The 28000-nt window shown below is 33.9% G+C and overlaps 3 protein-coding genes across 13 annotated transcripts in view; 1 reads left to right on the forward strand and 2 right to left on the reverse strand.

Moving 5' to 3' along the window:
• Window positions 1-19378, reverse strand: part of pasilla (RNA-binding protein Nova-1-like protein passilla) — a 22631-nt gene extending 3253 nt beyond the window's left edge. The window contains exons 1-6 of one of the 6 annotated variants that reach the window (XM_011645690.3): window positions 18158-19376; window positions 14514-14660; window positions 14283-14440; window positions 13600-13951; window positions 11291-11745; window positions 1-5373 (exon numbers count right to left, since the gene is read on the reverse strand). The exon at window positions 1-5373 is cut by the window's left edge and continues 1292 nt beyond it. In XM_011645690.3, the coding sequence (XP_011643992.1) occupies window positions 5365-5373; window positions 11291-11745; window positions 13600-13951; window positions 14283-14440; window positions 14514-14660; window positions 18158-18275 (1239 nt within the window). In that variant the 5' untranslated portion in view covers window positions 18276-19376 and the 3' untranslated portion in view covers window positions 1-5364. Of the gene's footprint in view, window positions 5374-10779; window positions 11746-13599; window positions 13952-14282; window positions 14441-14513; window positions 14661-16486; window positions 16789-16893; window positions 17455-18157 lie in introns of those variants that run through there. The other 5 variants (XM_011645691.3, XM_089070825.1, XM_011645688.3 and 2 more) reach the window with 5 other exon arrangements.
• A 2759-nt stretch (window positions 19379-22137) lies between these two features.
• LOC105431481 (adenosine 3'-phospho 5'-phosphosulfate transporter 1) lies at window positions 22138-26148 on the forward strand. Of its 6 annotated transcripts, none has more exons than XM_011645695.3 (9): window positions 22138-22473; window positions 22722-22826; window positions 23078-23286; window positions 23480-23688; window positions 24838-25062; window positions 25233-25383; window positions 25454-25665; window positions 25734-25859; window positions 25936-26148. In XM_011645695.3, exons 2-9 carry the CDS (start codon window positions 22795-22797, stop codon window positions 26101-26103), a joined length of 1332 nt encoding a protein of 443 aa, XP_011643997.2. In that variant the 5' UTR covers window positions 22138-22473; window positions 22722-22794; the 3' UTR covers window positions 26104-26148. The 6 variants fall into 6 exon arrangements, with proteins under 6 accessions (XP_011643997.2, XP_011643999.2, XP_088926960.1 ...); XM_011645697.3 differs by having other exon boundaries at window positions 22726-22826; XM_089070834.1 differs by having other exon boundaries at window positions 22138-22462.
• Window positions 26149-26510: 362 nt separating this feature from the next.
• LOC105431482 (transmembrane protein 216) lies at window positions 26511-27998 on the reverse strand. The gene has a single exon (XM_011645698.3). The coding sequence runs from the start codon at window positions 27465-27467 to the stop codon at window positions 27039-27041; it is 429 nt and encodes a 142-aa protein (XP_011644000.1). The 5' UTR covers window positions 27468-27998; the 3' UTR covers window positions 26511-27038.
• Window positions 27999-28000: the final 2 nt, after the last annotated feature.

The raw sequence follows: 28000 nt of genomic DNA on the forward strand, positions 1-28000 counted from the left end.
TCCATATCTTCCATAGAGTTACGACTATTTTGACTACTTAAAACTTATCAGTAAATATCGATAATCTTTCTTAATTGAATAGCAATACCCTTTTTTCCCCTCTCTCTGTCTTCTCCTTCCTCTCTCACGGAGAGGTGAAATATCTTGGAATATTAAAAAATACACACAATTTTGCCCATTGCTCGTAATGCACCGCCATTCTTGTGTCGTGTCGACAAGGAAAAAAGGAAAAAAACAAGCTGAATTGTGTTGTCATCTGTTGTGTTTACACAATTGCGGAATAAAATGTGTAATGGGTGACAATGAATTTTTGTCTAATCGTGTGCAGCATATTACAAACTTTGTTAAAACGCATAATGAGAAGAACGCACTATCGTGTATGTGTTTTGTGTATATTTATGCGTATGCCTATGTATCTCCTTAAATTATTTTATAGCCGAAGGAATGTAAGGTACAATACTTGACCGTGATTTCACCATTCGGTATGAGACAAATAAATCTCTCTGTGGTATCTTCGCAGCCAGCTGCATTTTTACTCTCTCCCTTTTTCTTTCTCTCATCTCGATTATATATTATGTACGTATGCTACATATATGTGTATGTATGTATATGTGTGTATATTTATGTGTATGTATGTATATATTCTTCTCACACGCGCCGCACGCACGCATTACGCGCGCGCACTCCCCCCCCCACACACAGCCATGCGCGCGCGCGCGCGCGCGCGCGCGCGCGCGCACGCACACACACACACACACACACACACACACACACACACACACACACATGTCACATATCATGGAAGATAACAAAGATTATTCTCTCTCTTTCTTCTTTCTAATATTTAACCAAGTACGTCATAACTATACGCACAAAAAGACTTATCATCACGAAAGTGAAACGCAAACGCGCGTTCTTTCTCTTTCTACAAAATCTTCTATTTGCGTGTAAGCATGCACTTTTGATATTATACGATGTGTATGCATGTATGTGTGAACATGTCGTGAATGTGTGGGATGAGAGCACACGCACACTCACGTGCACTTGCGATTTATAGCAATATACGACTACTTATATATTCAACAAGGTACTTAATAGTCTTCCCTTCCCCTCTTTCTTTCTTTCGCGTTCTACATAATTTTATTTGTTTCTCTTTAATTCTCCATTTTAATCCCCGAGCTGTTATATGCTATCTTTATGTCAATAACAACGATCTCATGTTCGAGAGTGTTTCTTAATCTTTTCTTTCCTTCTTTTCTTTTCGTTATTTTTTGTTTTTCTTCTTTTTATATTATGCTCTTATCCAAAATAATATACCATATTAACAGTCTAACTCTATATCAGTACTCTCACTTTCGACAAAATAACATTACATACAATTTTTGTACAATTCTCTTTATTATATTGTAACGAACGCATTCTCTAGTTACTGCGGACATCGTAACGCTCTCTTGTTACATAATTTTTTATATCATTATTATTATATTTTATTCTCTTTTTTTATTTCTCGGTCGTAGACTGAGCTTCGCGCGCTTCATGAGAATGTCGTTAAATTGGGAAAACAAAGATTTCGTAATGTGAGAAATATCTCGAATCGCATTTAATCAAATGATTTTCGAGTGTGGCTGTAATCTTTGATAATCTTTATTTACTTTCGTACTATATAAATAATTTTATCTCTGCTATTGTCAATTAATGCGATAGGATGCAATAAATAAATTCTTCGTTTCTTTTTTCACATTTTCTACAGCGATGCCTTAATGTAATAGTTTTTAGTGATATATTTATTTGTGTGTATGTATGTATATATATATAATATATTATATATATATATATAGAGGTGTGTGTGTGTGTGTGTGTGTGTGTGTGTGTGTGTGTGTGTGTGTGTGTTCTATAATTAGTAATGCATCTTTAGTGAATAGATAGAGCAGATTATGCTGGACAGAAAACTCTTATATTATTTTGCAATTTTTGTAATAATTGAGTTATTAATTTATAATAATTTGTAAATGAATATGCATCTGTGAAAAGCCTAACGTTAATGCGCCGCTTATGCAAAACTAAGTTTTGCTGCTTGTGCAGAGCACACTTTCGAGCAACTCATGTAGCAACCATGAGTATGTTCATTGATAGAGCTTTATAAATTAATAATTCATTAATTATTGAAAAAATTGCAAAATGACAATAGAAAAAATTTTATTTATAACCTGTTTTATCTACTGCGAGAGACGCATCATGAATTATTGGACACCCAGTAAATGTTTTATGTTTTACACATTGAGTTTCTTAGCTATCGGCAAATATTTATCTTATTATTTAAACATTTGATTATAGTAATTGATTGCAAAAAAGTGGCAGTAAACTAACAATTATAGGAAACTCACTACAGAAATATGCAGAATATTTTTTCTGAAGCAATAACCGTAATATATTGCAAATAGTTTTCTTCTTTTTTTTTTTGATCAGACCAATTGCCAATTGTCATCCACGTATATTAATCAATTCAGAGATTGTTGCATTTCTGACTTGAGTTATTACCACCGATTCAATAGGACAAGCTGAAACAGGATATACGACTATATAAAATCAAGAAACACAAAAGTATAATGCGACAACAAAAATAGAACTTGGAGACAAAGTATTCGTTAAGCAATATTCCTCTCATTTGCAGCAATCAATGTATGTTATAACGGAATATCGAAATATCGGTATTTTCTTTACTTCTTTTCCTTTCTCGCAATATTCCTGGCTGCTATAAAGACTTCTATTTTCCTTATTTATACAAACTTCAAACTAAGAGTAGGTATCTCGTAGTACGCTCCATAACGACATTATTTAATATATTCATGTGAAATAAACAATATAAAGATTTTCTGATTTTCATTGAAAACGATTAGCGTGCGTTTTCGCGCAGGATATACACATCTTTAACAACATATTCTACTGTCAAACGTTAACAAGTGTGATGGTTGATGGGTAGGAAAGGTAAGAAAGGGATGGATGTAAAGGAAGGGGAAGATTCAATATGGCACTAGAGGGTGTGGAGTGCGGGTGACACGCAAAAGAGCCTATTCTTTTTTTCTATGTTCTTAGAAACGCGATTCCGAATGCCATCGTGAGTCTTGCGTATTTTTTGCGTATTTCTCTATTTCTTTTTTCTGCGTTTTTTCTCTTTCATCTCGCATACAGTTTAATGGAGCCATGCGAAGTGAAACGATAAAAGTACGATGGAACATGATTTTTATGATGTAGCCTAACACACACAGCCAAGTAATGTGACACGCGAGTCACCCTCCGCGCGGCGACAAGTGTCAAATTCAGTTAATAGTTACCGTAACAATAGTCATAATTAGAATTGAGGCGAGTCGATGCAATTCCTACAGTTCCCTGATTACTACGCTACACCTCCACATTATCTTTTATATTTATATTAGAGTTATAGTTGAATTCTCTCCCTCTGTTAATTTTTTCATATTTGCACATACATGTATGTATATAGATAGACGTAATTATTTATCTTTCTTTTTCTTTCTTTCCATCTTTCTTGTCTGAGATAGGATCAGATAGATCGATAATTTATTGTTTTAACTTGCTCAAATCCGCAATGATATAATTCCTAAAGATATAAGAAACTAGCTACACACAATCTACATCTGTATTACGGTTACAATTATCGACTGGCGATGCACCGCAATACGATTCTCGCATTTTTCGCGGTTATATGTGAACGAAGAAATATATTTTTAACTGTACAAAACAAAGCGCTGTGAAAAAATAAAAGATTCTCCTAACAAGGGCGGATAATGACTGTTGATCTACCGTAACATCGTTCTCTCGCGTTTAAACAACTCGTAGGTAACATTGACTGGCCGACCAATACTGCTCTTGCAATCTTGTGCAGAGCAGCCGTTGCATCTCCGCGTCGATCGTCTCGTCGGAAAATCATGAACGACGCGCGGAAATATTTATCATCCTTTCCGTTCCTACGATCGCGATTGGAATCGGATTGTCCTACTCGAGATCGAATACGAGAGCGATTTTCCTCTGAAATACAAAAAGAAAAATACGTAAGAAACATTTTCCATATCTTCCAATAATTTTGACTGCATGATTTTTTAAAGGAAAATTCTTTGAAGAGGAAATATCCTTATCGAAAGCGATTTCTTTTGGAATCGTTGGCTCGGAAAGGACAATTAAACGATGCCTTCGCGAATCAATATCTGTTTTTACACGTGATATCAATAATTTTGTCACCGATACATGTACATAACGCCTTATTAATATACAATATATTGTGGCATGTCGTTATTCAATCTAATTTTCGTGACAAAATTATCTTCGTCTTGATACTGATCGCACGCAAGCACCGACTTTACGCAGTTTGAGTTTACACGCGAAACCGTGCGTTTGTTGACATTATTGTTAAATAACTCAATACAACGTAACCGAAAGCGTGTGTGTGTGTGTGTGTGTGTGTGTGTGTGTGTGTGTGTGTGTGTGTGTGTGTGCGCGCGTGTGTGTGTGTGTACATGTTAGCGCATTAACGCATATACATTTACGCCGTTAAGCGACTCAAAAAGTTTCATCAAGAATGTTACTTCGATAACGGTACTGCAATTTGTGTTTTGCTCGTTTTCAAAATACTAGCAATACTAGTAAAATACAGATCACGACAATCCTTAAAAGCTAAAGATATTAATTTTAAAAAGCAAATCCGTTAAAGTCATGTATTTTTGAAAAATGTGTTCTGAAATTCTGTATATCTTTCTCATTAATTTCTTAAGTCTTTAAAAATGTATATACCAAATACTTGCTTATTATTTTTCTGTGTTTTGAAATATCTTTTAAGATATTTTTGAGATATTTTTTGTATTAGATTAAACGAATTGCACATTGCGCGAGGAGCCACTTAAAGTAACGCTATCGATGTAAATGTGCAAACTCTACACATCACAGTATCAATATAGTTATTAAAACGTATATAACAGGCGATACACTTTTAAATATGTTATACTTAAATATGTTACACTTTAAATATGTTATATATAAGAAGAATACTTATTTTAGTCTGGCTGATCGCGTTATGGCCTTTATACGTGATCTGTGCTTCTTTCACCTATAATTTGAATATTATATTCTTACCGGAATATTTGCAAGGAGATTCCACGGGTTTTATGTGTTTACTTAGGAAGGAACTCGGCTTGATCCTGATCTCTTGTCATCATCGTGATAAAAATAACTTAGACGCGCGAGATTGCACATGCTTAACCGGGCATGTTAGCTTAATCGTGCGTACTGACGAAGCTTCCGTTTCCTTCCTCAATCTCTCCCTGTCTTGGCCGAATTTTTGTCGTCACAAGCATTTTATTTTACCTGCGCAAATAAATCCTACAATTTTATATTCTATTAACAGTTAATTTCACATTCATCTTTCATTTTCTACTAGCAACTGGTATAATATATACTCTCTTTTTCAGCTTTCCATCACAGCTAGTCTTATACATGTGTAATCTGCTCTATTACGGAATGTTTTAATATCAGAGAACCCGTAACCTTATTCTAAATATTTACCATAGATGCTACCTACAAGTTGTTCGCTAGAGAGAGAGGCTTTCTTCTCGTTTTTCATCTATTTTTCTTCCTTTCGAATATTGCGTCTCTACAAACATGTACGTCATAACTTATGTTTATGTATTTGTACCAGGCAATGCATATCATAAAATTAGTGCGCTTCACACTTCGTCGTAACAAAGATACGAGGAGATACGGTGATTGTTTTTAGTAATTTATGTAAACTGTATCATCCTAACGATGCTAAGCTTTTTAACGATGCTGATTATAACATGATTGCGAATGTATAGTAACGAGAAATGAACGGGTTTGACAATCGAAAACTCAAGTCCCCCTAAAAAAGGTACGGTGGTTACTCGTGCAAGATTACTCGTGATCACTTTCCAATGATCAGGAACACAATTGACGAGTGAATTTCAAGTAAAAATCAAGAATTCATTGTTCATCTCATTCACCCGACATTACAATTGAACTATACGATAATCTCTTACAACTTCAATAATAAAAGAATATAAAATAAAAATACCGATGCTCAAATAATAGTTTCATAATTCAATATCTGTCTGAGAATAAAGATTAAAACGATAAATAATGTACCATGAATATGAAGAGATAGATAAATATTAAATCTAATAGGTAACGTACATATTTGTAGTAGTGGCAATCTAAATTGTGTTTATATCTGTGTCTATATCCTACATTCGCGAACGAATGAACGACTAATGGCAAATTTGAATGACAAACACCTCTTTTTTTCACGAGCTCAATAAATTTAGTAGCATTCTTCTGCCCTACCGGCAGTTAGATAATATTAATAGCTGACTATAATAGAAGACGATTTTCAACACAATGAGAATCAATGATAACTGATTAATAAATCTAATATGATGATCTTCTAGGAGAAAAATGCATGATAATGGTTATTATATATTATATATTAATTATAATGAAATATATTATGCTGCCGTTAGTGTTAATAGCACGAAGACTATTAAAATACACTAATCCATAAATTAAATTAACGCTATATAATTTATATGCTCTCTTAAAACTTTAGAATTGATTTATCTACAGCAATCTAGTTAATTATTCCATATATTGGTGACTTTTCAATGTATTTGGGCAACGCAGTGAAGTTTAATTAATAATAGTTTACATAAAATTTATGGATAAACATAAACGTGTTTTCTCCTCTTTGCGGACGCAAATATTTTATCAACAATATTTTTTAATATCATTCCTACGCTCCACACACACACTCCACACACACACACACACACACACACACACACACACACACACACACACACACACACACACACACACACACACACGTGCGCCTGTGTGTGTGTGTGTTTTGTGTTTATATATTTATGTTATGTACCTATACATATGTACATACATACATACATACATACATACATACATACATACATACATACATACATACATACATACACGCATATATGCATATATACACATAAATATATATATATATGAGTGTGTGCGTGCGCGCGCGCGCGCGCGCGCGCGCGCGTGTGTGTGTGTGTGTGTGTACACCATACATACATAATAATACATATACACATACATATGCACATTATTCATATTTATGTAACATCTTTTATAATAAATCTATAATCCACCTTCCTTCTATTTGTATACACGCACGCACGCACGCACGCACGCACGCATGCAGTGTGTGTGTGTGTGTGTGTGTGTGTGTGTGTGTGTGTGTGTGTGTGTGTGTGTGTGTGTGTGTGTGTGTGTGTGTGTGTGTGTGTGTGTGCATACACATGAATATCCTCATAAGTGGCCTTTTATTTTGTAAATTAAAGAAGGTAGACTTAACCATAGATCGCCATACCAAGGTACGATGTACCCAGTGCGATTTTTCACATTGCTATAACTTTTTGCAAAAGAAATTTCTTTAAATCATTATAACTACTTGAAAAATATTTTAAATAAAATATTTTAGGTTTAATTTTTGTTCATCTGTCTTTGTCTTACTTTGAGATATCTATTTTACATCTTGTGAACTAAAAAAATATGCCTTCAGTTCAGAGATATAGCGACAAAGATTCCACAAATCCCGATGTGGCGGGAAAGATAATTAAAAATAGGTATGGCGAGTTAAGGTTTAACAAATATAATATCAAAAAATTAAATGGTTCTAACTGAACTCTATTACAAGTACAGTGAAAATCTATGCTTATAAAACTTATTTATGTTGAAGAACGAAGAGATATACAATTTTTTCATGGTAACGTGAATATTTCAAATATAATAAAAGTTCCAATATTTTTGTAAATAAATGTAACAATGTATGATATAATAAAATTATTTTATAAATTATAGAAGTTATTTATTTGAAATTTCATAGGCAATTACTACTTTTTGGCTCTGCAACATGGCCAATTTCTCATTCTCGCATTAGCTATTTGACTATGATTATAACAATATATTATTATAGTTATTAATTATTAATGTGAAACTTGGAAGTTGGTTATATTGCAAAACCGAAAATGAAAAGATAATAAGTTTTGACAAAACTTGTAATTTGTAAAATAGTTCTGTTAGATCATATATCGTTGTATTCGATAGGAAGAACACTATAACTTTTATAAGAGCAAAGTATTCACGCCGTTGGCACGAAAAATTATGCATGTCTTCCCATTCTTTAACATAGATAATTTTTACAAAAAATCATTGAAAGCTTACGAAAGTTTTACTCGAATTATTTAGTTTGATATATTTGTTAGGTTTGTCTCCTTTAGCTTAAAAAATAGAAGGAGATGACTTATACAGGACATCTTATATAATGTGTGTATATGCATGCATGCGTGCGCGCGCGCGCGCGCGTGTGTGTGTCTATATATGTATAAATATACACACACACACACATGTACATGTACATTTATGTATGTATTTATACATAGAGTATATATACATGTATGTATATATGTTTGTATGATGTATGTCTTTGCATAATATATTATCATTATCATTCCCTTTATGCAATATTTATAAATATACAAGTCAATGTTTAAAGAACAATAAGCTTATGGCTCCAATTATGAATTTTATATGTATATGTATCTATCTATCTGTCTGTTTATGTATCTATGTGGATGTACAGTTATATATTTTATTTAATGCTATATAACTAAATGATTTCAATAATCATTTTAAATCCATTATTGATAATTATCTAGCTCATATCCCCTTCCTATTTACTTATGCCCATAGAAAGAATGATTATAAAAATTTTTATTTGTAGCAGACATCTTTTCCTTCAATTAAATGGCGGGAACGCAAGATTTGTTTGAAAATTTTTAAATCGATTGTAACATTCAAAGATCTGTTGGTTCATTCCTCCATTACAAAATTTTAATATTCATTAAAACTTCCTGTTTTAATCACATTTTTCAGAAAAATGCAGGTTTTTCAGCGTTTCACACAAACGCCTTTTTTTACCATACAGAACTCTTTACCGTACAGAAATATGTACTGTGGTAAATAATCGAGATTTTTCAAGATGACAATTAAAATGATTTGGAGAAGATTCTTTCATGTGCGTCTACGATTGAACGATCAATATTCCTAATAAATTATTTAAAACATACTATATAGTAAATACATATATAGTAATTATATGGTAAAATATTTCGCGCATGGCGAAAAAACGATTGAAGAGACGCTCATACATTAAATAAAAGATCCGAAAAATATTTTAAACGAACTAACATTTACATTGTTTTAAGAAAGCAAACGCCAGTATATTCTATTTTCTCTCAAAAGGCACGTAATAATAAGTTCTAAATTTCAAATTAAATGAGTCTAAAGTAGAAGACAATATATATATATATATATATATATATATATATATATCACACACACATACATATAAAGTTGGTGTGTGTGTGTGTGTGTGTGTGTGTGTGTGTGTGTGTGTGTGTGTGTGTGTGTGTGTGTGGAGAGAAGGGAGGGTGCGTGTGTGCGTGCGTGCATGCGCGCGTACATACACACCATACAAATTTTAATCGCAGTCAACTGATGATCGTCTTAAAAGAGGAAATAGTTAGACTAAAAGTTTCATGAATAATGGAATAATTCTGCAGATTATTAAATATCTGAGAATGTTATCTAACGTGATGTGCAAAAAATATTGCTTATCCTAGCGAACAAGTGTTAGCGCAAACAATTTTCCATTCCTTAGAAATACATATTAAAAAATAACATTTGACGTTAAAATCTATATATAGTTCTGTATATATCAATCTAAATACTACGAAACTATTTAAATGAGGCTCAGAAAGACTCAAACGCTTTGGAATTAAAAATATAACTTGGCAATAAGGAGTTATTCACTATTTATCTAGCTGGACCAGCCAGCAATACATTGTAAATATATAAATATATGTTTTTATATATATAGCATAGTTTTCTCTCTCTCTCTCTCTCTCTCTCTCTCTCTCTCTCTCTCACTTTGGATATTTATTAAACTTCCAGCCAAGGATTTCTGTGTTATGCAGAATGTTTCGAGAAGAAGCTACAAATTTCTGCAGCTCAAGATTTTTAAGTCTTAGCAACTCATAATTATTTCTTTGAAACATTCTGTACATATAAACTCTTTGGTTTTGCCAAGGTATTACTCTGTACTTGGTGAAACAAAGTAAATAATTGCATTTTAAAAACAAGAAAAATCCATTAGTCTAAGTATTTCCTATCTCAAAAGACAAAATGTTAATCATAGAAAACATATCTTAACATTTCAGTTGACCGGTCAATGATTGACTCAGATTTGAAGTGCCGCTTTAATATTGAATTCTATGTGAGATGATTTTTGATAATGGTTAATGTGTAATAAAAACTTGAGGGATTTAGCAATTAAGCAGACAAAAGTCTGTCAAGAAGAAGCCATATTTCCAGATGTAATGTAGCAATCAGTGTTGCTAAAAGAAATGCCGTAATCGTATATTCCGAATCCGATAACAATTATATAGTGGATTATCCCAATAATACGTAATAATACGCAATAACAACTAACAGTTATTCGTGGCAACTCTGATGTAATACGCACATGTCGTGTGTGATAAAGCCCCATAATGTGGTGTATCACAGAACAATCGTAGTTGTTATATATCATACAACATACATAATATTCATATATATATATATATATATATATATATATATTTATGTGTGTGTAGTGTGTGTGTGTGTGTGTGTGTGTGTGTGTGTGTGTGTGTGTGTGTGTAATCATACACATACACACACGTGTATACACGTGTCAAAATTATAAGAAGAGAAAAAAGAACCACCGTGCTCTCGCTTCTCAAGGTATGAAGAGGTGAACAACGGAGCTCAATGGGGATGAACAAGAGGAGTGCTATATTTGAAATCAATGGATCATACTGGCGATGGCATTCTGACGCGCTCGCTTTGCCTCTTCTTCACTGATCCTCTGCTCGATCAAGTATTGAGCAGTGTTGATCGCATTGGGATAACCCGTGATAGTCACTATGCGGTTCCTGGTACCAGGGGCGAACATGCCCTTCTTAGAGATTTGTATGTTGGCGCCACTTAGGTGCTGAATCTCAATGAGGGCACGACCACCGGGTCCCAGAATAGCTCCCACTATAACCTCTGCAATTTCTATGTCTACTTTCTTGGTCTCCTTGTTGTTGGCGTCTACCTGTGTAGGACTCTTACTTACAAGTGATAACTGGTTAGTGCCCAAGCCGAACGAATTGTTGTTCAGATGTATCGCGTTGGCAGCGGTGTTGTTCTGCCGAAACGGATCAAACGGCTCGTACCGATCGAGGGTGTTGCGCGGCGTTGGCGAAGTTGATCCGAGCGCAGGTACAGTCCCGATCGGCCCGAACACACCGCCGTTGTTATTCGAGCCATTCGCGGTTGTCGTACTGTCCATTGGATTACCCAAGTAGCTCATACTCGACGGCATTCCAATTCCCATTCCTAGGATATTATATTTGGCGAGAGTCGCGATCGCGGCAAGTATCTCCGTGGCGGCAGGCTCAGAAAAACCTGTCGTACGTAGATTCAGTTTTATATGTTCCAATAGCTGCGTCGTCACCGGCGCCGTACCGGCAGTGATAGCCGCGCCCAGATTCAGATTAAGACTCAAACCAGCGCCATTCAAAAGGCTCACTATAAAGAAAATAAAAAAAAAATAGACAACATAATATTTATTAATATTTATAACAAACACAATATTTATTAACAAACGGATAATGAGACAACGAGAATCTTCTTAATTTGTAAATACGCGTGACACACATATATATATATATATATATATATATATATACAAATCTGAATAACGAAAAAAATGAAGTTGGAAAAACAAGCGATTTCTTTCTCATATATCTATAATTATACATTCACTCCTATCAAGCTAGCACGACCAAATTAGCAAAATTAAACTAGATCTATTCAGTTAATTAGTATCCATTTTGTACTAATTTGTACCATCGATAAAAATTTTGTACCCTGTGTCAGAAAAAAAAGTAAAAAAAAAAGAGAGAAGAAGAAAAAAAAGAAGAAGAAAGAAAATGCAAAATACTAAATTTATACCGCCCCAAAAAAATTAAAATATTGATCCATTTTTATTGAAACAATCTCCAATTTAACTCAAGCATCAAGAGAGAGATAAAGTATTCTTCACCACAAACAGAAACAATCTCTACTATCAAACTCGAAGTCTTACAATATGTACTACTAAAATATAAAGTTTTAAATTTTATACCTTCCGCCGTTCCTTCAGAAACTATTCAAAATTTCTATTAGCTCAAAAGTAAAGTATTCTTCTTTTTCAACAGAATCAAATGATATTGCTTTCATTTGATGTGTAGTAATTTCTATTATGAAAATCGTGATTTTGTACCTTTATCCTTCCTCTCGAAACTACCCTTAACGCTTGATAATGTCAAGAATAAAATATTCTTTTTTTTTTTCAGTAAAATCAAATAATAATATTTCAGTGGTACAGATTACTGTACATGAGATAAGAGCAGTATTCTTCAATTCTACTGAAAAAAAATCACTTTACTCTTGAGCTAATAAAGGTTAGGAATAGTTTCCGCCCGAACATGGCGAGGATACAAAATTGAATCTTTATATTTTAATAGTACATATTATAGCACTTCGAGTGTGGTAGTAGAGATTGTTTCTGCTTGCGGTGAGAGATACTTTACTCTTGATGCTAATAGACATAAATTAAATTAGAGTTGTTTCAACGAGAATAGATCAATATTTTAACGTTTTTTTTGAGTGGTACAAATTCAGTATTTTGTATTTCTATTTTTGTTTCCTTTTTTTTTTTATGTTAAACTAGCAGCGCTATGTTTTTTTTTCCCCCCAATACGGCACAGGGTACACAATTTTTATTAGTGATACAAATTAGTAACAAATGGATAATAAATAACTGAGTAGGCTCGGTTTGATTTTGCTGATTTAGTCCTGGTAACTTGATAGAAATTATACATTCAATATACACATTCTTGTACAGATTCTTGTAGATTCACTTTTAAAACTTGTATCACTTTTAACGTGTAAAATAATTCGATTCATTTATTTACTTAATTAGGAAAATACTTAATTAGGAAAATTGTATGTTTTAGTTTTCTTTGCAATTATTTAATGTTTGTAATAAACTTTTAAGATTAGAGAAATGTAATTTAACATTATACTTAGTTTCATTTTATTCGATTTAAATTTGTAATAATAAAAGCAAGAAAAGAAAAAAAATCAAAGATGATTTATTTTTCTTTTCTTGTTTTAGCAATATTAGAATATTAAAAAGAAAAGTTAAATATACATATACGTATTAGTGTTTTTAAAGAGATAAAAAAAAAATTAAGAAAAAGTGCGTACTTTTAAGCTAAAATAGATTTGTAAATATTATTAGACGATTTTACAATCGATACTAACAACACTTGAATGTATTTGTTGTATAAAAAATACCTTATCCTCTCTCTTATTATTAAAAACTCATTAACTAACCTGTATTCAAACCAGCCGTAGATGTATACGTTGGAGTGCTTGTGGGAGCTTGAGCATATGGACTGCCTGTAGGATTATAGTTGGCAACGGGACCACTTACATCTGCATAACTGACATTAAGACACGTTCCGCTTTGCGGATCATCAGCCACTTTTGCTAATATCATGTGTAACGCCCTATGATTATTTTCTTTTTCACCAATAACCGTTATACATCGCTCTTGAAGGGAAAGGTCCTTAGCCTTCTGACTAATTTGGACATACGAGCCAGATTCCTCTTTAATTTGTTTAATATAATTCCCAGCTTTTCCTATTATCATCCCCGCAGTGCTATTGGGCACTAAAATTTTGACCTGAAATAACAATATTGATGCGTATCATTCATGTGCATAAAAAATGTATATAATTTCATATTTCTTTAATTATTATTAATATTATTTTCTTTCCAAGAAATAAATTATTGACATTATGATAGAAAATTCACATTACTTTGAGAAGAAATCCTATAAACATATCAATGCTCAGAAAAAATTAAGTTATTTCAAAAGTTGTAATTTCTAATCACAGAACTTTCATAAAGATCAATTATTAGTATTATAACAAAACTTATATTTAATTCAAAAAATATCTTTTACGTAAAATAGAAACAGAAAAAGAATTTTATGACAAAAATTTCAATTTTACCTGTTTGTCTCTCTCTGCAGTGGCTTTACCAGACTCAAAATCCACTGTAGTTTTCGAAGTAAGATCAGGCTTCTCGCGTATTTTGTCCATGATAAATTCCATGACTTCCATAATAGCGTCTACGGTGCCCGTAATAAGGCATACTCTTTCGGTCGTACCTATAACAGAGGAATGGAACGATGATCGACGAATTCCACGCAAGCGCATGTGCGCAAAAGCAAATACGTATACCTGGATAAAAATCATGTGATTTAGACATTTTTACTCTTGCTCCTGTATCCTTTTGAAGTTGAGCAATTGTGTCTCCACCTTTCCCAATAATAGCCCCAGCAGCCACGCCGGGGACCAATACCTTAAGGTGGTACGTTCCATCTCCTCCTGCAAAATTAAAGCAAATCATTTTTTTGATCATGTTCTATATGCAACGACATAATATATAATGTCAGAAATATATATGTGACAAGATATCCTAGAATTCACGCATGGATGTATCAACAGAAACAACTTTAATTCCTGTGATTACACTGCATTTAATGTAATAATTTTAAATAAAAATAATTCAAAACTAATAAATGAACATTCTAAATAAATTAGGAATAGTATCGCTATTTTACTTATCGCTATTTCTCTAAAGATTTCAAGACAAATAGACATTTATTTAAAATTTTTTTAAATTTAAATATTCACATTATTTTACATTACTTTAAATATTCGGATCATGAAAAAAAATTTAATTAAAATAAAAATATTTTAATCATTGAAGTACTGATATTATTAATCAAATAAAAGATAAATGGATTAAATAATACCTAAAAAAAAATTTTAATTTAAAATACATATATTTCGAGCAAACGTTTTAAAACATTTAATTAATGCTTTTCAAGATAACAAACATTTTTAAAACATTGCAACATCGTTTTAGATCAAAATTATTCACATATTATTATTTCACATATTATTATTATCTAATCTATTTCTTTTATTTTTAGTCATTGTTTCAATTATATTCGCTAAAATTAAAATTAACTATTACATACTTCTTGTGAGTATGTGTGTGCGCGCGCGCACGCGTACAAGAAATAGATTTATTTCTTTTTTAAGAGAAATACAAATTAAATTCGATAGAATCGATGTAAAATAAAAAGAGATTATCTATCAAAAGTTCTATTTACATTTCATTGGCAAGTAAATATGAATTATTATATTATTACATTTATTTATAGAAACAGACATAATAATGATAATTTTCTCGAAAAAGAAACTATTAATTTTTTTATCTCTATTTTCATCCGTTCTCGAATATTACACACTGTCGTAACGCAAGAAATGTCACATCGCCTTGTTAGTCGAGCAAACAAATCTGACTCGTCAGCTGAAAGTGTCCGATCGAACCGAGATCAATCTCTCTTTGCTCCACAGAAATTGAAATTCCCGGCCCTGACGCTCTCGCGTATCGCGCGATCTTGATTCACATTCGCGAGCATGACCTCGATCAAAAGTGATCGAAGAAATCAAACTTGCGAAATCGAATAACGTCGATATTGGGTAATTTAATAATAGTATAAACAGGAAACAAAAAATGCCCAGTTACACGAAAATAAATTTGCTAGGTATTGATTCTGTATTCAGCAATGAATTAAGAAAATCGACATATTAATTTTTTTATGTTTTACAATTTATTAATCATTTAGCTCCAAAAATAAAATTAACGAAAATTATAAAAAATAGCTATCATCTAATCAATTAAAAGAGATTAAATGTGGATAAGGCATATCGTGTGAGTACAACCAGTAATTTGATTAGTCAATTTTATGTCAGTTCGAAATCACCCGAAATCTTCCCACTTTTCTTTATTTTCTTAAATTTCTGTTGCATTTTTATTTTACTAGTTTTTTTCCTGTAATCTTATCTGTATATCTTGTATATCTTTTTCTTGTAAATTTGGTTAGAGAGAATCAGAATAATCATAGAGAGAAAAATAGATCGACCTTCGGTAACTAACTTTGCGATCGAGCCAAAAGAGACAACACAACGGGTTGCAAATTGAAGGCGACTAACTAAAACGAAAAGAGTCGATCGACGAAAAGAATCGACCTTCTCGGTGATCCATCTTGAAGAATTGTATCTTTAACTTACAACTAGGAAAAGAGAAACAATAAATGAATAGATTGGACTACTTAAAAAGAAAAAAAAAAGATAATTACGATCAAAACGGTGACTATTCCGTTGGATTTCAAGCGTATATTATAACAAAATGATCGACGTGGCCTAATCAAGGTACGGGAAGATGGTTTCGGATAAACTACTCCGAAATACATAACTACTCCGTTTCTTTTTTTTCTTTGAACGAACAGCGTTGAACGGTAATCGAGATCGATGCGATTTGAGCGAAAGGAACGGCGTTCAGCGAGAAGTTAGACGTGCGAAAGGCAAACAGCTGTTTGACAGATGGAGGCCCTGCGCTGGCTCGCAACTCGGCTCGGTTCGACTCGGTCTCGCTCGCTCGCTCGTTAGCTGGCAGGCTAGCCCGGCGACCTTGACCCATCAACCTCCTCGCGGAGAGGCGGAGAGGCGCGAAGTGGGTGCGTGTGGGTATGCGTGACAAACTCACCGATGCGCCACATCCTAGTGGGCGCCGTCGTTCTGCGCGCGGATAGTAGTGGCGATGATGGTTTCTCGACGACGTCGACGACGACGACGTCGACGACGACGACGACGACGACGACGACGACGGTCGCGATTACAGCACCACGTTACAGATATGCGATACGGAACGGAGCGCGGAAATGCTGTGACAGGCGCGCGCGTATGATGCACAGCAATGACGATGATGACAGGAACGTAGCGGCGCGATAGGAACGTGCGCCGCTATTTCCACGATGCTTGCGTGACAAAATTGCAGAGTCACCGTAGGAGCAGCCACCGCCGTGGAAGCGGTCCTCCATTAACGACGTTCCACAGGCACGACCGCCCACACGTAGTCGAAGGAGAGAGCGAGAGCGAGAGCGAGAACGAGAGCGAGAGCGAGGACGAGAGCGAGAGCGAGAGGACGAGACGGAAGAGAGAAAAGGAAAGAAAAAGAGAGATAGATACGGAGGAGGCATCGCATAGAAAAGAACGTCAAAATTTAAAACACTATTCACATTGACCGATTTGGATTTATTGTCCAACTTGGACGTATCCCACGCACGCGACTCCGTTAATCAGAGAAAATGAAATACAATGCCGATATAACTGGAATGAAAGGAAAGAGAGAGAGAGAGAGAGAGAGAGGGGAGGGGGAGGAAGGAGAGAGAGAAAAAAGGAAACCGGAACTAGGAGTAAATGGAAGGAGACGTGGCATAAACGAGGATGCGCGAGATGAGACGCTATTTCCTGTGTTTCCGCGATGTACGCGTAACGTACGGTCGATGAAAACTAATCTATTGACAAAGTGGGAAATGAAAAAGAACGGATTCATCATCAATAAGCGACGACAGTGATGACGACAATGACAACACAACAACGACAACGACGACGACGACGACGACGACGACGACGACGACGACGACGACGACGACGACGACGACGACGACGATGATGACGACAACGTCGTCAGGATCCTCAAAAGTGTGTGCGAAATACGAGAAAAAAACGGAGCAATGGACAGAGAAAAAGAAAGAGAAAGAAACGAATATTCTTTCTAGACATATCGTTTATCACGCGAATGTTACACGAATGAGAGCAGAGTAGGCTCCGATTCCGATGACGACGATAACCACGGCGACCGCGACGGCGAGCGAACGAGCGAGTGGACGAGCAGAATCATCGCGATTCCGCGATGGCACCGCCGATGACGATGATGCGCAACATCGACGACATCCGATCGAAAATACCTGATCCGTAGTGCGACCTTTTGGTCGCGCCGTTCTCTGCGTCGCAGTCGAGCGGCCGCTTTCTGGAGTCCGCAATCTCCGGGGAGGGACACGTCTCCATTCCTGAATCGGCGGCCATCTTGGTTCGCTCGTTGCGCGCACGTAACACGCTACACACACACAACACACACACTCACACACACCACGCGCACACACCACGTACACTTCACAGCAGCGCGCACGCGCGCGCGCGTGCACACGCACGTCCACGGAGATTACGGGCGCAGCGCAACGCGTACCAGCGCGGCATACAAACACAAGCGGATAATGTACACACGGGAGTCGCGCACCACACGTATTTGCACCCTCTCTTTTGCTACTCTTACTCGATGGGAGGAGGAGTATAAGCAGGAAAGGGCGAGGGGAGAAAAGAGAGAGAGAGAGAGAGGAAATTGCGGACAAATGCGCGCGAGCAAGATAAACGCAAATGAAATAGATGGAGCAGACGATGCTCGCTTCGCGGGGGCAAGTGTCGTATCCGAGAATGAGATACTAGGCACGAGTAAAAGCACGACGGATTTGTACGCTCTCGGACGAAAAAAGAAGGGAAAGAAGGAAGGAACGAACGTATATGTATGTGCGGCAGTCTTACAATGAAATTAGAGAGTAAGGGAGATAAATGAAATGGAGTCGACAGTGACGACGAGAAATCTGTGTCACGCTCTATACGCGCGCACTATGGATGTACGGATGTATGAAGAGATGTGAGCAAACGAGAAAATGACACACACGCACTCGCGAATTGCCGCGTCTCATTGACGACTGCTCACGACTCCCTCGCCAATCAGCTGGTTGATACTCGCGCGACTCGATGTGCTCTCGCACACGACGTACATCTCTTTTCTAGGTTCGCTGCGTCTAGCCTGCGTTTGACCTATTGCTATTTTGTCTCCGCCTCTTTCTCTCCTTCATGCGCGCGCAGTTTCACTATTCGTATTTCTCTCTCTCTTCTTCCGTCAATCGTTTGGCAGTGACAGAGTGAGTCGAATATATCCACGGGCATCACTTCCCTTTGCCACCCCCGCGAAAAGTTCGACCGACTGACCGACCGACCGACTGATCGTGCGGATGTTTTCGGAATCTTTCGGAGTCTCACGGAAATCGCAGCAAACGTTGCAGCAAACGTGGTGAATAGTGCACGCTAAACGTTACGCAAGTCGCGTAGTGAGGGATAATAATTTGCTGGCGCTGTGTGTACGTCGTCCTGCGCACCTTTGCGACGCGCGCGTTTTAGATCAAATTTACGGAGTTGTCGACATTCGACATGCGCGACCATTCGCGAAGTAATGTTCACCGTGATCGGGCGGTTTATAATTATTACGGACGATTCAATTGTTTCTGTGATTTTTATCCATCTTCATGCGCTTGCATACCGAATTGCCCATTTCCTCTAACGTGGTTCAAAATTTGAACCAAGTTTGAATTCTGATCAATGACATTTTGCGTTCCATCAAGTTTTTAATACAAGTTTTTAATATAAATAAATCATATAAAATGTAGAAAATATGCCGGAATAACAACTCCGTGCTTTGTTAGCTACTGCAATCTTAGCAGCGAACATAAACCTTGGGTAGAGGTCTTTGCTCATTTTTTTCTAAATATATTTTCTAAATATATAGTAGCACTTTAATTTAGTAAGGCGAAAATTTAGATATATTTATTTATCAAAATCATTAGATGTATTATAAGTATATATATATATATATATATATATATATATATGGCTGATACAGAGAACGAGACAGCGTTTACGTTGTGTGTGTGTGTGTGTGTGTGTGTGTGTGTGTGTGTGTGTGTGTATTTTTTAGATGGACTTCAACTTTACGAATATAGGTTTTTCAAGATGGCGGTCAAAATATGTCCAACAAAAAATTTTTTCAAATTCGTTTTTAGCGATGAAAAATACATAAGGAAATAAAATTTAAAAGAATAAATATTGATAATAACGGACCCAACGGATCCAACAACAAAAAAAAGAGAAATTATAGAGAGAAATGCATTCTAATCTTCCACGTTTTGGTACCCGAGAATATCATTATGAATATTATATTTGCGGAATTTTTGTTTAAAAGACAATATACTTTTGATAAACGCATTGATATTTTCTTGATAATGAGCAAACTATCTAATAAATAGTTAATTCGACGCACTACTAATATTTTATTTTTGAGCATCCTATATAAGAATATACATATTTATTTAACTGTGTCTAATATACGTAAGAATACCTATAAAAACGTCGTCTAGTACTAAATTTTTCATTTTCAGTCAACGTATAAATCTTGATACAACTTCATCTTCATTTTGACGTTGCTGTTGTTAGGTAAATTCTGTGTGAAAATCGTATTTCAAGTGCTTCTATTACTTTGTACAATACAATATTATGATACTAAGTGGCAGTTGTTGGTCACATGTGTTACATTTTTTCTTATGATTAGTAATATATGTATACATATAGCACCATGTATTTATTCGTCCATCCGTGACGTTTGAAAAAGCAAATCTCTCATTGGATATCGCTCATTGGATATCCTCGCTCGTCGCGTTCAGTGTGCGAGAGCCATAAGCCTCTTCATCAAACGACTTTGAGAGTACTGTCCCATGGAGCGTATCGCACGTATCGCGGACACGCGTATCGACCAATTGCGGACGTTCCGCTATTTTCGATACTCAGCCGTTCCGCCGAATTCATTATTTTAAAGTTCGCGATTAGTCAGATTTTCGATACGCGCGATACCCGCTTCATGGGACTGCACCCTGAGTTACTACCTAGTTACTACCTCGATGTAGTAATTTCATCATAAAATAGCGTTTACATCAGCATCTAACGTCAATAGTTATAACATCGGTGTTATAACTTCATCGTAAATCACCGTGTAAACGTAGTATATGATGTAAAACACAAAAGTAAAACTCTACTATTTCGTCTAATTTTTCAATTATTGAAAAGAAGGAAACCCAAAAAGAAACTTATTTGAATAAAACTTTCTAGAAAATGATTTATGCCTCGTGAGTAATGGTGCGATCTCATGCGCGGAATGTATGTATAATGTAGAACGAAATTTGTCCAATCGCAGACATTCCGTTAATTGCACTTTGCTGAAATGTATTTTCACGGACTGGGACTCGCGAAAGTGTAATTGATGCCTGCCAGTCGCAAGATCCTTCTATTCTATAGCTCAGATTAGTGTATATTATTGGCTCGTACAGATTACATTTTTGCAATTTCCGCAGTATGGGACAGTAGAAATATAAACTAATGCGGATCGAAATCGCATATACATACATACATATATATCCTAGTGCAGCGACAAAAAGCAGACCAAATATGGATTCAAAATTTGTCTATCATTATTTTCCGATTATTAAATTTAAAACAAAATATATGTATATTTACAAGCAAAAAGTATATCGTCAGATTGCAAAATTATATATCTTGTACATAATTATTGTAAAAAATGAAAATAATAAGAAACAACGGAAATATATTGGATACGATGTATTTAGCATCAAGAAAAGATTGAAGCAAAGAGCAAGTGAAAATCTTGAAAAAAATGCTGACCGAAAACATAGAAAAATATAAGGATTATTTTAGAACATCTCAATTTTTCAAGCACTATTAACATTATTCGGATTATTCCTGGTTGACAAGGATAATGTTCGCAAACTTATTTCATCCAACACTCGGTTCCAAATTGTAATAGTTTTTAACAATATTCTTATAAATCTTTGTTAAACATTCGTCATTTTTATCTCTTTTATTAATACACGTACCACGCATACAAGCTCACAAGTAATTCCGTTCAATCAATACGAATAAAATAAAAACTTGCGGATAAAAATTGGCGGAACAAACGTAAAACAGATTGAATCAATCACAAGCGTTTCGTCAAGTCCGCATACATTGCGCATACATTTCGCATCATGGGACGGCGCCATAATGTTCCCGTGTACAGAAATATCACATTTTCACTTTGACCATAGCCAATCGCATGTATTTTTTCATGTGATGAAAATGCGAGAAGTGAAGAAAGTTGACACAATTGACCCTCTACGAACGGAATACAAGTTTAATGCGGACGCAATTGTCAATCTATTGCAGTACGCTTAGACAGATCTGTTGTCACAATTATACTGTTAACATTTTGTTTACATTTTGATTAATTAGTATGTAAATAAATGTGTAAGTAAAACTTTTTCATGAAATGCAGTACTTCTGGCTAGAAGACTTGATTCGCCCCTGATGTCTTCTTTTTAATACGTGTCGTAAGTTGCAAGTATGTGTACTGTATCATACTATATGTCTCTCTCTCTCTCTCTCTCTCTCTCTATATATATATATATATATATATATATATAAAATATGCCACATGTTTCACTTATGACGAAGATTGGAAACACAATGCCCGTGGTAAAGTCAGAATAGGGCAGGAATAAGATTAATTACAATTCTAATGATAATTATTTATAGTGTATAACATAATGCATGATCTGTGGAGATTTCTCTAAACCTGTTTATGTTTAGCTAGGCAAGAAGTTCATAACGAAGGTTATGGGATAATTGGTACCATCGTCGAAGTTTCTCATCCGCGAGGAGTATGGGAAACTTTGTGGGTGACATCGTGATATGGTACATCCCAATTCCGATTTTGTCAGAAGCGTAAAAGCAATTGCTGACATCAATCCTTTCTTCATTCCTTTTCATTTTTTATTTCTATTCGCTGATTCAACAAGATAATTGGACATTAGTTAGAGAGATAGTCGCATGATTCCTCATATCTTTTTCTATGTTTACATGTATAAATATAAATTTATGTTTTATTTCATTACTTAATTTTGAAGTTTTTATCACAATGCAATTAAAGAGAATACATTTGGTAGTGTACTGCTACTACTTTCCATCAGCATTATATTTGGAACCAGTGAAGTTATTAAACTGTTCACAAATAATGGAGAGGAGGTTCTCAAAGCGTCTACATATGGTTGGATTATTCGATTGTGCTTGAATTTATTGGGATATGCCACTGTATTATTGCCAGGTTGCCTTATATATAAATATGTACGTTATACAAAGTATATTCAGAGAGGTGGTAAGTTTAAAAAAATATGAATATTATTTTTTATTGCTATACTAGATTATACTAAAATTTTCTTTTTCAAACTTCTGCCAAACTTCAAACATATATTTTTCACTTTAAGTACATAGAGTATGAATTAGTTAATTTATAAAGAACAGATCTATTATGTTTTTAGATATATTATTTTAAAAAAATATTTATGCAGGAAAAGGTTGTATCCCTAGACTGGTGCATTCATGCTTTATGGGACACTGTGAAACGGGTCTTTTAGATTCGCCAACTTATGCTCCTAATGCACCCACTCATGTTCAGCGCACTTTTGCTCAAGATGCCCTGCTCCTGATGTATTGTTTTTTTGGATTGCAAATTAGTTATCTAACGTGGGGCTATTTGCAAGAAAAGATAATGACACAGGTATTGATTAGAATATAAATTCTAGAAATTTGAGAAATATATATTAAAGAAAATAATATTTATGCATATAATATCCGTACTATTATGGTATTGAGATTATTACAAAGTGTCTATTACCTTAAAAAAATCTGGAAAATCTGGAATTTTCAGGGAATTTATTTAAAAATGAAAAATCAGAATTTATTTAAAGTTGTTTTTTTTAATATTCTTCATATATTGGAAATGTATTGATTGATTTGTTAACGGTATAAGATGATTCTATATCATGAACTCGTCCTCTCCCTTTGAATGAATGTAATATAAAATTATTACCAGGAGAAAGATGAGAGCGATTTGTTTGCTATTGTATAGAATTTGGCTATATTTGATTGTGATTCTGTATTACTTGTTCCTTGTTTCTGTATTACTCTTTTTTTCTATTCTCCAGATGATATTAAAAATAAAGATATTAAATATATATACTATAAGAACTCAAAAAATAATTATTTTAAATTATATAAAATTTTCAAATTTTCTTTTCAAAAGTTATGAACAAAAAATTATGTAATGTACTAGTACAAATTCAATTTTTATAAAACTATTAAAATATTCGTCTTCATTAAATAAAATTGCACCTAACACGAAATTATTATCTTCAATATTGAATATTGAAATAGTTATAAAGTCAGTATACTCTAAATATCAGTTTCATTTTACGATTACTATTTATTCTATTTTATAAAAATTTAATTTTATTAATTGTGCATTATATAATTTTTATTTATAACTTTTAAAAATAAAGTTTGAAAATTTTATGCAATATAAAATATTTATTTTTTAGAGTTCTTATAATTTTTTTTACAATTTTTTAAATTTAATTATTGAAACTAGAATGATTTTTCAATGTATTTTATTTTATAATGTATAAAGTTTTATAAATGAAAAATATTAAAGACTGTACAATAAATGTGTTTTTACAAGATACATTTATATTTACATATTACCTATTTTTAACAACTTGTCTTCAAAATCAGAATTCTCAGGGAATTCTCAGAAAATTTTTTTTCATATTTGAATAGATGCCCTGTATTAGTGCTGACTATTTCATCATATTTTGATAAAGCTCTATAATTTTCTTATTAAAAATATGAATGATTTTTTTTTGTATAGAAATATGAAGATGTTTCTGGTAATAAAGGGCAATTTCAAGATTCGCAATTTTTAGTATTTGTAAATCGCATTCTTGCCTTCCTGATGTCCGGATTATATTTACTCATTCAACGTCAGCCGCAGCATAAGACACCATTATATAAATATGCATTTTGTTCTCTATCAAATATCATGAGTAGTTGGTGTCAATACGAAGCCCTAAAATACGTCAGTTTTCCATCACAGGTGAAAAACTAAAATTTTATACGTATGCATACACACACACACACACACACACACACACACACACACACAGAGTTTTCTAACAATTTTCTAAATTCATTAATTTCTTTAATCTTTAATACAATTTTTATGAAGATTTATTAATTATTTTATATATTAAATTATATCTTTAGGTTCTAGCTAAAGCTTCTAAAATCATACCAGTCATGATAATGGGAAAAATAGTTTCTCATACAACATATGAATATTATGAATATGTTACTGCGATTCTTATTTCTATTGGAATGACACTTTTTATGTTGGATAGTTCTGACCATAAAAATGGTAATACTTTATTATATATTTTAATTGTAAATAATCATAAATATTAGAGAGAGTTAATAAACATTTTCAGATGGGGCTACAACACTTTCCGGTTTGATTTTACTTGCAACCTATTTATTATTAGATAGTTTCACAAGTACCTGGCAAAATGCACTTTTTGTAGACTATGGTGTAACTAGTATACAAATGATGTGTGCAGTTAATATGTTTTCTTGTTTGCTGACTGCAATGTCTCTATTTCAACAATCAAGTTTTTCGCTGATATTTTCTTTCATGACGACGGTAACTTACAATATATTTTATTTTCTTGTAGTATGTCTTATATAGCACTGATTATTTTAATGTTGTAGTATCCCAGGTTTATAATTGATTGCTTACTGATTTCAATATGCTCAGCAAGCGGTCAGTTGTACATTTTTTATACGATTTCAAAATTTGGATCCATTACGTTCGTCATTATGATGACTATACGACAGGTATATAATTATTTAATATTAATCTGTGAAAAAGAAATAAAATTTCTAATATATAGTTTCATAAATACTGTTACAGGGTTTGGCAATACTTCTGTCATGTTTGATCTATCATCACGCTATTACTGTTGTTGGAATATTCGGCATATTATTGGTATTTAGTTCAGTATTTTTACGAATTTACTGCAATAATAGATTACGCGCGATCAGAAGACGCCGAGCCGCAGCAAACAATATAAAACATTAAAAATTGTATTATTTAGAGAAGATTATAATTTTATTTTTAAACTTCTACCAACTATTTATTGTAATTGCCATAGATTAAGATAGAATTCTATCAACTAGTATTGACTGTCTCTCATATAATCATTTTTAGTGTGTGTGTATGTGTGTGTGTGTGTGTGGACGCGCGCGTGTGTGTGCACATGCACAGTATGTAAAATCAATATCTCATTACATACATTGCAAATATATTCTCGATAGTTTTGAGAGTTCTTGATTGCATGGATTTTGAAAAATATGTTATAAGTTTCATAATCAATATATATTATCTATGTAACATGTTTATGAACAGATAAATACTTGAAGATATATGTAAGCTGAAAGAAATGTTGGCATTATAATATTACAAAAGGAAAATGTATGCTACATGTATTTCGGTATAAGTATTATATTATTTGAAAAATATTTTGATATAAACATGTATATATACAAACATGTGCTAAATTTCTTTTTTACTTCAGATAATATATATGATAATATGTAATATAATATATAGTATTACATATGATTCCTCTTTTTTTTACAGAATTTATATAGATCTTCAAATGTAAAACTATTTAGCAGTATTTACAATATTAATCATAAAAGTCATCAAAATTGATTAAAAAATCTTTTCAGTTTTTGAGATTTATTAATAAATATTTGCAATACTGCTATTACAAAATCAAATTTGTCATTTGTTTTAAGAAAAATAATATATTATCTCATAAAATTGTTTCTTAAATATAGGTAATAATAATAAAAATCATATACAGCAAGAAGTCTTATTGTGCCAAAAAAGCAAAAGGTAAACATTTTGATCTCTGTCTTCATAAATCAATAACTTGGAATGAATTATTAAGTATGTTTAACACACAAAATTATTATGATTAGAAAATCGGAGAAATAACAATGATTAATTTATTTTTCTGGGGATGATGGTCTGTAGATGGCTATAAGGCACATGACTGCAATGATCATCTCAGATACTAGTAATGCTAGTTGAATACTGCAAAGGATTACTTCCAGTCTGAGTACATAGTACTGCCAGAGAAGAAAATAAAGTGTTGCCAGTGAGCTGGGAACGGTCAAGACAATTCCAATGAAAATTGGTAGTCCACGTTCGGTCAGATTTCCCCTTCTTCCTAGATAAATTCTGCCGCTTTCCGTCACTATTAAGAAGACCAGCAGTGCGAACTCCATTAGAGTCTTATTCATACCTGGCGATGGCATGTTTGTGGCTTTGAACAGTCCCATGCCCAATTCGCACACAGCAAACATACCGAAATAAAAAGAGTTTAGGTACATGAGAATTTCATAGGTGAGTGAAGAATTTGCTACAGTAGGCATTGTTTCTGAATCCCCTTAAATTGTCATACAAGAAGAAAAGTTCGATGAAAGTCTTCAACTGGTTTCAAATATATATTCGGCCATTTAATCCATTTAATCCATTGTTTGTAAAATTAGTATACTCTTCAATTGCACTCCACTTCCAGAAAACGAAGCAATGGAAAAAATTCCTTTTCAATGCTATTTCATTTCTTTTGGCATAAAGCACTAAGTACTCTACATGTTTTAAAAATACGCACTACACGTCCTAAAAGTCGACAAACGTTCTTCCTTCTTAAAATGGCTTTATAGCAATGTTGTTATATGGGTCGATTTTTCACGTATGCGTGTTAGGACTACTACTCTTTCTTCTCTCCTTTCTAGTGGCCGATGTTGCATCGAAGCCAATACAGATCATGTTGGACCAGTTTCAATACGGAAAGATTTAACGCTAAAATGTGCCGCAGAATGGCGGTGAAGATCTGAAATAGTTTGTACGCGAGCCGCAGCACGGCTCTCACTCGCGAAATTTGTGACGCGGCAATTTCAGACAC

Source organism: Pogonomyrmex barbatus, unplaced genomic scaffold, assembly GCF_055798465.1.
Source record: "Pogonomyrmex barbatus isolate J1 unplaced genomic scaffold, ASM5579846v1 scaffold11, whole genome shotgun sequence".
NCBI lineage: Eukaryota > Metazoa > Arthropoda > Insecta > Hymenoptera > Formicidae > Pogonomyrmex > Pogonomyrmex barbatus.